General features: G+C 40.1%; 1 protein-coding gene across 11 annotated transcripts in view; it reads left to right on the top strand.

Annotated features, from left to right (window-relative positions):
- Positions 1–12,196, top strand: part of arhgap32b (Rho GTPase activating protein 32b) — a 618,422-nt gene that overhangs the window by 558,052 nt on the left and 48,174 nt on the right. For all 11 annotated transcript variants that reach the window (XM_069894391.1, XM_069894400.1, XM_069894389.1 and 8 more), the window contains 3 exons: positions 5,831–5,975; positions 7,100–7,182; positions 7,809–7,916. In XM_069894391.1, coding sequence (XP_069750492.1) covers positions 5,831–5,975; positions 7,100–7,182; positions 7,809–7,916 — 336 coding nt within the window. The remainder of the gene's footprint in view (positions 1–5,830; positions 5,976–7,099; positions 7,183–7,808; positions 7,917–12,196) is intronic.

A 12,196-nucleotide genomic window follows, 5' to 3' on the forward strand; every position in this document is an offset into this window, starting at 1 on the left:
GAAAGAATTTCAGTGCATCTTTAAATTGTACTTGCACCTGGCAATAACTCTCACCCTGCCCATCAAAAAAGGGGAAATGAGCACCGACAAAGCGTAAATGCTGGAATGGGAAATAGACAGCTCATCATCGTTGGAATGTCATGTGGAGAAACGCTGTCATCCATTTGAGTGGGAAGAAATAGAAATGCAATGCCGAGTGGAAAATCTCCAGGAGAGGATGGATTTATGGTAGATTTTATTTTAAAAGTCCAGAATTTAGTTTTTACGGTATTTGAGGAAGTTCAACAGGTATCGAAAACGCAATCGGTGCCGGAGTCTTTTTTTCTCAAGCAATTATTACAGCAATTCTTAAAAAAGCCAAAGATCCATTAAGTCCTGGATCTTATAGACCAATTTCATTACTGAATGTAGACTATAAGATTTTAACTAAAGTTTTGGCAAATGGATTAGCGCAATATTTACCAAATTTGATTAATGTTGATCAAATGGGTTTTATAAAAGGGAGATACTCAGCAGATAATGTGGTTAAATTGATTAGTTTAATTAATGTTTCTAGGGAGGAAAATCATTTACCACTTTTTTTTTTCGTTGGATGCAGAAAAGGCTTTTGATAGGGTAGAATGGGGATTTTTATTTAAGATATTGGGAACATTTCATTTTGGAGGGATGTTTATTAATTGGATTAAAGCTATATATATGAACAACATAGGGCGTGAGTAATAACCAATGGAGTATTATCAGATTCTTTTGAATTAGAATGATCTACTAGACAGGGATGCCCTCTTTCTCCAGCATTATTTGCATTGGTGATTGAACTTGTACCTGGCAATAACTCTCACCCTGCCCATCAAAAAAGGGGAAATGAGCACCGACAAAGCATAAATGTTGGAATGGGAAATAGACAGCTCATCATCGTTGGAATGTCATGTGGAGAAACGCTGTCATCCATTTGAGTGGGAAGAAATAGAAATGCAATGCCGAGTGGTAAATCTCCAGATTTACAAGCAATAAGGCAAGAAGAAAGAATAAAGGAAATTTCAAAGGAATATAAAATTAGTTTATTTGAGGACTATATATTGGTACATTTGACTGACCCAAAAGAATCTCTGAAAGTATTGCAGGAAACATTGTTACAGTATGGGGAGGTATCTGGTTATAAAGTAAATTGGAATAAGGGTGAACTTATGTCGTTGTTGGATGCAGATTATTCAGAAGAAATAGAAATGCAGACAAACATAATAAATAGTAAGGGATGAGCAAATGGAGGTTTTCAATCATGTGTTGATGTCCTTGTAATTGCTAAAAATTAGGAGAGAAAATGCAAAGGGATTGGCTCTTAATAGTAGAAAAGTCCTATTTGGGTTCTGGTGATGTCATCGTTCAGCTCCTCCAGAAAAACAATTATTATGCCTCGTTAATTTGCCAAATACAAGATTTCTCGAAAATATATGAACTGATAAAGAAGGCAAGAGTGAAGAGAAAAGAGTGTCACTGTTGACCCTATAGACGAGGGGGATACAGCAAACAACTCTCCTACACAGGCAGGTTATAACGAACCTGACATTGGGCCTTGATTAGACGAAGTAGTACATCTAATGAAAATTCTGGAAGTGATAAGGGAGTATCAAAAAGAATAAAACAGCAACTAAATGATATCAAGTCAGAGTTCACCAACGCCAATCAAAAAATAGAGGTAGCAGAGATACGAATTGAAAAGGTAGAAGATCGAGTTCGAAAGGTGGAACAGATGCGACACAAGATCCTAACTGTATTATACCAACTAGAAAATAAACTACTCAATCAAGAAGGAAGGTCACGACAGAAGAATAATAGGATATATAATGTTCCCGAATGTGCAGAGGTTGAAGAAAAGTTACTACAGGACATGCTGGAGATTCCCCAAATATGGAACTTGAGATTGAGAGAGCACATTGTGTGGTTATCCCAAGGCCTTCTGGGGATGGAATATAAACCACAGTCAATAATAATCAGATTCCTTTGGTACTAAACTAGAGCAGAGATTCTGTTGGGGCCTGGGGAAAGAAGGTATTTTTGAATGGGAAATGAATATATTTTGATCAAGATTACCCTTCTCTCCCCCCCCCAGTGGTCCTGCAGAAATGTAAGAAATCTTCTGAAAGAAAGCGAGTATTAAAGCAAAGGAAGATTAGCTTCCAGACTCTGTTCTTGCTAAACTGCAAGTGTTTTATGAAAACAAGACATAGCTGTATCAGACATTAGAAGAAGCGACTGCAGACATGGTCAAACAGAGGGAAAGCCTGTCTGAGCAGCCATTCTGCAGAGGACGGGAGGAGGGTGAGAGAAGAATATCAAGAAGAGACTATGAGTTTTCAGAAGACAGACCTCATCCCCTTCAGAATAGTCATAAGATCTGACAAATTTGAAAAGTATCGATAACTTAAACAAAAGCAAATATAAACAGTGCTATACTTATAGCAAGGTGTCTTTATATCACGTAATTACTTTATTTTATATTCATTTATTCCTCTTGCCCCGCGTAAATGAGGATATAGACATGGGAAGAATACACAGGGAAGTCTCTACTGTAGAATGGACATCATTTTTTTCATTTACTTATGTGAGTACTGCAATGGGAGGGCCCCTCAACTCACAGTTAAGAGAGTCTATCCCCCACAGCTAGACACTTTCTCTTGCCCAACTCAGGGTCATTTATTAGAGACCCCAGTCTTGGAATCACATTTTCATTGCCTTTTTTTTTCACTTAAGTTTCTTGTTTTGTATCTGATCGATTAAGCTCTATTCTGCTCATTTGCAGCAAGTAATAGGTGAATTGCTTGAGAAATATATAGAGTGTGAAAAAAACTTAAGAAAGAAATTAGACCGGCTAAAAGGAGATAGGAAGCTGCTTTGGCAGGAAAAGTAAAAATAAATCCAAAGGCTTTCTACAGGTACATTGAAAGTAAAAGAATAGTGAGGGATAAAATTAAAACCCTTGAGGCGGGTAGGCTCTTTGAGAAGCCAGAGGAGATGGGAGTCTCATAATACTACATGGGTACTACAAAGGGGGTACCACATGATACAATTATTAAAACAATACAGGCTCTATATGACAATCCTACTGCTATGATCAAAATCAACAGATATTTACCAAAGAGTTTTATACTAGAAAGTGATATGAGACTGGGTTGTGCATATAACCACTACTCTTTGCATTATATTTGGAACTATTAGCTTAATACATTGGGCAGAGTGAGGATATCAGAGAAATTACTATTAAAGGGGCAGAGTATAAATTGCCCTGTTATGTGGATGACATTTTGAGTTCTTTAGGGCAACCAACATACTCTTTACCTAAACTGATACATTCCTTTGAACGATATGGTCAGCTATCATGATTCAAGATTAACATAAATAAAAACCATTTACTCTCATGCAACTATTGCCCACCAAGAGAAATTGAAAGTAGATAACTCTGAGCATGACAAACAGAATCTGTTAAGTATTTGCCAAAAGATTTGGCAAAATTATTAGAATGCAATCATTTGCCTATATGTAAAAAAATAAGGAAGATAGTATAAGATGGAACCTAATTCCTTTTGTTTTATCTCAGTTCAAGAATTGAATCCATTAAAATAAATATATTGCCCAGACTATTACATCTTTTTCAGATCTTAGCAAAATCGGTTCAATGAATGCAATAAATTGTTATCAAGATATATATGGCAAGGTAAAAGCCCAAGAGTAATCGTTCTCAACCTTTTTCGTTCCACTCACATACCACTTTAAGTAATCCCTGTGCCTTAAATGTTCTGCGATTGGTAAGGAATTGCTTAAGGTGATATGCAAGTGGGAAAGGAAGGTTGAGAATCACTGCTCTAGACCCAATTGTTACTGAAATATTTTGTTTGAGAAAAATTGTCATTGGCCCATTTCCTTTGGAGTTCTGAAATCGTGCACATAAAGAGTCAATTAGGGACGATTAAAACAGTGGTTTTCAAATTTTTTTCTTTTCGCTCACATAATACCTTAAGCAATCCCTTACTAATCACAGAGCACCTATGACATATAGAATACTTAAAGTGATATGTGAGAGGAAAGAAAAAGGTTGAGAACCACTGGGCTAGAGTTCGTCTCAAAACATACTATTATGTGTAGGTTTCCTCTATGGCGTTGTAAAGTATCTTCTCCTCAATATTTTTCCATGGAGCATCATATGATAGGTTATCCCAGCACATCACAGCTCACAACAGTGCTGCAAAATAATCATTTTTAAGAGAAGGGAGGCCCCATCCTCCCTTTCCCTTGGTTCATTACAATGTTTTGAGATGAATTCTAGTGGACTCTTAAAATAAAATATTCTTACAAAAGAATATAAATTAGAGGAAGATTTTGCAATTCTTAAATGGTGTGTGTATGACTCAGGCTTCAGGCCAAATAAATTGGATGCTAGATTTAAGGATTGGACAGCTATCAGAATAACAGTTCTTTGCAATATAATGAAAGGAAGACGATTCAACTTTCAAATGCTTAAAGAGAAACACTCATTAGAAAAACAAGACCTTTATCAGTATTAACAGATGCAACATTATGTCAATAAGAGAGTTAAAAATGCAACCAAGGCAAATACATGTTGATAGAACTGTTTAGAAAGCATATAATTCAGATAATGGTAGTAAAATCATTTCAAATGTATACAAGGGTCTGTCAAATCTTAAAACACACTCAACTTCATACATTAAAACAAAATGGATGAAGGAAGGAGGGAGAACTCTATCTGAGGGAGAATGAACAATAATATGGAGGTATCAATGGAAGTGACCAGTTCACAGAAATGGAGGGAGTTTTGGTGGAAAAACCTGATAAGATATTTTAATTACACCTTCTCAGAAAACCCATTACGAGAGTAACCTCCCTGCTTGCTGCAGAAATTGTGGAAATCATCATGCAAACCATTCGCATATTTTGTGGGACTCCCCTGTTATCCAAGATTATTGGAGTGGGATACACAATGCCCTCCAAGACATTTTTAAATGTGAAATATCCCAAGAAAGTAAGACCATATATTTTGGATATATACCTCAAGAATGGCTGAAAAAAGATAAATAATGAATAGGCTGCTGGTAAAAAGACCTAGAAATGGTTATCACAGGAGAGTCCAACCTTAAACGCATGGAAGGAAATTATAATATATATTTATAAGATGGCGAAGATAGCAGCATCTGTTAATCAAAACTTGGAACAATTTGATTCGTACTGGGAAAAATAGTTTAACTACATAATTCCTCATAGGCCTGACCTTATTCTTACAAATCAGTGGTTATGTTGTAAAAAAAATCACACCCAACTTGTATATAGTTTTCTTCTTTATCTTGTTCTGTCTTTTTTCTTCTCTCTATAAGTGCTTACCTCAGATAAATATTATGTGGAAAATCATAGAAAATATTAATAGATGATAAATATGAATAATATCTGAGATACATCTTATGGAAAGGTTTATAAAAAAATAAATTTAAAAAAAGAGAAGTCTTATGGCAATTAAATTGTATTGGTAAGACTACACCTTGAATATGTGCAGTTTTAATCTCTTTGTCGAAGGCAAGATGTATTGGTCAAAGAAGAAATGTAGCAGAGATTCACCAAGTGCTTACAAGGGATGGAAAGAGTATCTCCTATGTAAAGAGTGTCTTTGCACAGTATAATTACCAACGACTGCCTCAGGTACTTCAACGATGCTGTAACTGCAGTGGAAATCAGCTTCAGTACACTCTTCCCGTGGTCAGTGTAAAGTGAAAATCATCATCTTTCTGTCTCTGCCTCCTCACTGGACATCGTGCTTTTCATCTTCTAGGCATGAATTTGACTCTGAGCAGATTCCCGAGTTGACGAAGGATCTCTACCTTCAGGATATCCATTGCGTTGGTTCCCTGTGCAAGCTCTACTTCAGAGAGTTACCTAACCCACTGCTGACCTACCAATTATACGAAAAGTTCTCAGTAAGTATTTTCACGATAAATATTAAAAGCAATCTTCAGGCATTAATGGATACGTAATTTAATTGGCAGTGATTTCATACAAGGTCATCCTTGGCCCAGCATTCGCTGGCTGAGGATTTGTACGTTCTTTGTTTGGAGGAACCGTGCCTCACTGCAAGCAGACTGAAAATACTTTATTTCTACTTTCCCTCTGCAGTCTTCACTTTCATGCTGTCATACATAATCCCATGTCCAAGCCAAGATTGCTAACTACAGGCGCAAACTCTGATGAACACCACCATGATTTCACACATCTCCAACATTAGTGATGAAATTCTTGTGCTCTGCCAGCATTTATCACTTAACCAGCAAAACATTGTTCAACGCAGTGTTGATGTGAGAGCCCTTTGATTAGACATTATTATTTGTCAGTGTACGAAGTATCTTCTGTTATTTGAAATGCCAGCATGTGGAGTGGTAATTCAATGATATGATCTGAGTGTAAAGAAAAAAAAAATGTTATTTTCCCAAAATAACAGGTATTGGGAACAAGATGGTACACACAGGGCTGACAATACCACACAGGGCTGACAATACCACACGGGGCTGACAATACCACACGGGGCTGACAATACCACACGGGGCTGACAATACCACACGGGGCTGACAATACCACACGGGGCTGACAATACCACACGGGGCTGACAATACCACACGGGGCTGACAATACCACACGGGGCTGACAATACCACACAGACCTAGAGGAGCACCTGCTGCTGATGGCCAGTGCATCTTCGGCATGGACCAGAAATACCATGAAACAGCAAAACAGTTACACCACCTGGCATGGCCATCAGAAAAATACATCCTCTTCCACTTCTTATTTCAGCTCTTTTTCCAGCTTGCCTTTAAATTTATAACAGGTTCTGGTGCTTGTTCTTGTTCACATGCTCGCAAGTGAACAAGTACACTGGATGCACTGCATGATCCACACCAAGTCTAACCTGCCTGCCTCTAATCTCACCCCTTCCCGTGCAGTAACTCCTGCTGTGGAGGAGGACTATTCGTTTGTGTTGAGGAGAGTGAACTGGTGGTGCTCTGTGACTCTGAGACTGTTGTTTACTTTGACTGATTGCATCCCGCAGGATTCTGTATCAGTGGCTTCTGACGAGGATCGCTTGGTTAAAATTCATGATGTCATCCAGCAGCTTCCTCCTCCTCATTACAGGTGCGTGCCCACAGACTGATGAATGCTTTGAATGCTCCAGCATATGTCATGCAATTCTGCTTTGGGAAACATGAAGGGAGTTGAATTTCAAATGGATTGTAATCTCTGTGTTCCTTTTAAAGAGGGAGTAGTATCTCTGTAATTTCTGGTACAGAAAATACAATTGCAGCACACAAATGAAGAACTGCTGTGATATGGGTAGGTGTGAGTGGTTGGGATTGCATTTCCAGCCTGCTGTAACCCCACGCTGGTTACACAATTATCTCTACCACATCAAAACCTGTTGGTGTTCCTACAATCTGCTCACTCGGGACACTATTGCACGTAGCTTCTATTCACGACTGTTATGAGTTATGTGCCAGCTGTCTCTTGAAAAGTGGTTTGAGACTGAGTGTGCTATTTCCCTCACTCACTGGCAACCTTATGTCACTTTACTTATTTATTCTCAAGTTGTAATGACTTCAATTAACATCACTGGATTAAAGCACATCACTCCTTTAATTTTTCTTCTTGTTTCTAGTTGGCTGCAAAAGGTGAAGTGTGACTGTTGTGACCTTTCTCCTTTATGTCTTGGTAGTAGATTGTATGCAAACATTTCAAGTAACTTGTGTTTCATTGGTATCCAGGACTCTGGAATTTCTAATGAGGCACTTGTCTCAGCTGGCAACCTACAGTTACATCACCAACATGCACACCAAGAACCTGGCTATCGTCTGGGCTCCAAATCTTCTGAGGTGAGATAAACAAATTGATCATCTCAGCATTTGTAGTTGGAGTGTAACTGTTGCCATTACCATTTTCAGTTTCAAACCGACTGCCATGATCAAGATAGCACCATGCCAGTGGTTGTCAGCACCGTGCCAGTGGTTGTCGGCATTGTGCCCGTTGTTGTCGGCATCGGCCTGTAACCTTCGTGATGGAGAGTGCTGGAACTGAGTAGTGAAAGTATGCAGTTTTGATATGTATGGCAGGTCAGCCCATGGGTTACTGACAGAACTGACATTAAAGCAAATAATGTATCAGTTAATGTTGTTTGACCAGTTCTGCCCATGGACGTTGCCTGACCCGCTGAGTTCCTCCAACATTTTGAGTGTTGCTAAATGATCTCTGAAGTAGCCCAGCAAGCCAGAAGTATTGAGTACAGGAGTTGGGATGTTATGTTAAAGTTGAATTAGATTATGGAGAGGCCAAATTTGGAGTATTGTGTGCAGTTTGGTCAAAGAAAGATATCAGAAAGATATCAGATGGAAAAAGTACTAGGGTGTTGCCCGGATTTCAGGAACTGAGTTAACGGGAAAGGTTAAACAGGTTAGGACTTTATTCCCTAGAGCCTAGAAGAATGAGGGGAGATTTGATAGAGATATTTAAAATTAGGAGCAGGATCGACAGAGTAAATGTAGATCAGCTTTATCCACTGAGGGCAGGTGAGATAAAAAACAGAGGGCATGGGTTAAGGATGAAACGGGAAACCTTTAGGGAGAACATGAGGGGAAACTTCTTCACACAGAGAGGGGTGGGAGTGTGGAACTAGCTTCCTGCTGAAGTGGTGAATGTAGGCTTAGTTTTAACATTTAAGAATTTGGACAGGTACGTGGATGGGAGAGGTATGGAGGGCTATGAGCTGGGTGCAATTCATTGGAACTAAGCAAAATAAAAATGGTTCAGCACAGACTAGAAGGACCAAAGAGGCCTGTTTCTGCACTGTAATGTTATATGGTTCTATCTACTTTTTTTTGTGTATCTCCAAAGAAAATGATGAGTCCAGTGAAATTGCCTCTCCCATTTCATAACTGAATGCTGCCTGCCAACGACGTTAGCTGTAAATGCAGTCATTTTTCACATGCTAACTATTTACCTTACTTGGTGCAGGAGGGAGGGGTTTTCCTTCTATTAAATATTCAATAGATCAAACCCAAAACCTTCAGTTGTTGCCTGAATCGTGCTTCCTCGATGCTGATGCACCCTCCCTGACAACACTCATGCTGAACAAAATTCTTCCTAATTGTGGTATTGAATTCCACACTACAATGACCAAATCATATGTCTGCAGAATTGTGATTGTTTTTATCATTAGTACTTATGTATTGAGATGTCGATCCTTTATTGCCCATCTTTAATTGCTCCTGGCTTGCTGGGCTACTTCAGAGATCATTTAACAACACACAAAATGTTGGAGAAACTCAGCGAGAGAGGCATCGTCCAGGAAGGCAATAGATAATCAATGTTTCAGGGCAAAACCCTTAATCAGGAGTGGCAAGAAAGAGGGCAGAAACCAGAATAAAAGGGTGGTGGGGTGGGGTTTGAGAAGAGCACAAAAGATTGAGTGAGCTTGGACTTTTCTCTTTAGAGTGACATAAGATGAGAGGCGACTTAATAGAGAGGTTAAAAAATTATGAGAGGCATTGACAGGGTGGACAGCCAGCACCGTTTCCCAGGGAGGGCAATGGCCAATACAAGAGGACATCTGATTAAGGTGAGTGGAGAAAGGTTTTGTGTAGATGTTACGTTTTTTTTATTCAGAGCGTAGTGGGTGTCTGGAATGCAATTCCAGGGGTGGTGGTGGAGTCTTGTAGCCTAGGGACATTCAAAAGACTCTTGGATTGGCACATAGATGTAATTAATTAAAATAGAGGATTATGGATGTGATTGATAGCAAAATAGATCAGCACAACAAAGAGCCCATGCAGTGCAGAAATGTTTTGTGTTCCCAGATTAATGGTTCTGCCCAAAATGTTGACTTTCTATTCACTTCTATGGATTCTATATGACCTGCCAACGTCCTCCAGCATTTTGTGTGTTGCTGTAGTTTTCTAGCACCTGTAGTCTTCCTTCTCTGCCTCAACTGTCCTCTATATGGTGCAAATCTGAGTGACATAGAATGGTTACAGAAAATCCATTATGTTCAGCAAGCTCTCCACCAAAGCATATATATAGTTTCACTCGCCGAACCTTTTCTTCAATATATTTATCCAGTTCTCTCATCAAGGCAATGAAGCTTGCCTCCATCACATCTGCTTGCAATCTGTTCCAAATTCCAATTATACACTGTATAAAACTCTTTTTCATCTGTCCCTCTATATGTCTCCAAAGGAAACAACTACCCACTCTCTACTTTTCCCTGATCCCTTATCATATTATATACTTCTATTAATTCTCTCCCTGAGCCTTCTCTTCACTGGAGAAAACAGTTCCAGCTTCTTCAATCTATCCTTGCAACTGTGGTCCTTTAACTCAGGAATCATTCACATAAACCTCTTCTAGATCTTCTCTGACATTGTCATCACCTTGCTGTGCCGCCCTCTATTGTCAAGACTCACCTCTTCCTCAATCTGTCCTAACATTTTCAATGAGTTCTGCACCCTTGGCCCCCAAGGAGCCTCTGCTCTTGCGCCTTCTTCAGGACAATTTATTTTATTTCTATTTTAACTCCACATACTTTGCACCATTTCTCCACATTAAACTTCATCTGCCATACTTGATCCCCCAGCATATTTATACGTATTCTATTGCAATCTATTACTATACTTGTAGTTTGCAATACTAATCAGCCATGGTGGGATGGCGGGGTGGACTTGATGGGCCAAATGGTCTGATTCTGCTCCAATGTCTAAAGGTCTACCTACAAAGTTTTATGCCAGGCATAAATTTACAGATTATAGTTCACACTCGCCAGTTTTGGTCATTCATATAGATTAGTGATTCCCAAAGTGGATGCTGCCACCTGCCTGTGAATGGTGAAAAGATCCAAGGGGGCGGTGAGGAAATAGGGAGTAGTCAGGGGGCAGTGATGAAATAGGTCACAGTCAAGGGGCGGTGAGGAAATAGGGAGCGGTCAGGGGCGGTGAGGGAAAAGGAGGCATTCCGAACCTTCCGTCTTGTTATTATTCAGTCTGCTGCAAAGTTTAATAAAGAAGCCTTTGCATTAATTTTCTGGCCAGACTCTGGGTGGCTATATGAGTAAAATAAATGGTGACAAGGTGTTCTTATGACTACTGGATTCGGTGCCTGCCATGTTGTGCTGGCATCACTAGCCCCTGCTCAGCGCCACCACCACCACCACCCCCCCAGTGCCACCACTAACCCCTCTCAGCGCCACCACTAACCCCTTCTCATCGCCACCACTAACCCCCTCACCTCTACCCTCCCCCTCAGTGCCACCACTAATTTCCTCCCCACCCCCTGTGCCGCCACTAACCCCACCCCAACCCCCGGCTCAGTGCAGCTTCCACCCCCCCTCTCAGGGCCACCACAAACACCCCACCCTGCTCCCCCCCAGCGCTGTTGTATGGGGGGGGAGTGGTGCTTGGGATGGGAGGCCATCTAAAAAAAGTTTGGGAACCGCTGATATAGATCAAAATAATTATTGGATTCAAAAGTGATCCTCTGGGAAACACCACTATTCATCTTACTCCCAACTTTCTGTTAAAATCCTTTATTTTCGTGGACTTCAACATTGTTGATAACCTTTTAATGTAAAGCCTTATCAGAGTCTGAAAGTCCATCTACCCATCATGAATTACACTATTCTTATTAACTGTTACTCCAGCAAAAATACTAGCAAATTGACTGAACATTATTTACCATTAACTAATTGCACAACCGATTGTACATTGGCCTGTAGATACTCCAGTCTCTGAGCAAATGAGATGCCACAGGCCCTTTGGCCCACCAAGTCCTTCTGACCTATCTATTGTGCACTAATCTTGCATTCATCTCCTTTTCTCTACTTTCCTGCAACCCCCCACTCCCCAAGAATCTATTTCTCACACACCGGGATAATTCACGGTGGTCGACTGCATGTCTAAGGGATGTGTGAGGAAATCTACACAGTCACAGGGGGAATGTGCAAACTCCGCACATGAGACGAGAGGTCAGGATTGAACCAGAATGTCTGGTACTGAGAAGCGGTAGCTCCACCAACTGCAAGAGATAACCAGCTCTCTGCCACCTCCTGTGTACCCAGAAACACTGGAAGATCTGGATCAGTGCCTTCATGATATCCAGGTTCAGCTTG

The sequence above is a fragment of the Narcine bancroftii genome, chromosome 8 (genome assembly GCF_036971445.1).
Source record: "Narcine bancroftii isolate sNarBan1 chromosome 8, sNarBan1.hap1, whole genome shotgun sequence".
Taxonomy (NCBI): domain Eukaryota; kingdom Metazoa; phylum Chordata; class Chondrichthyes; order Torpediniformes; family Narcinidae; genus Narcine; species Narcine bancroftii.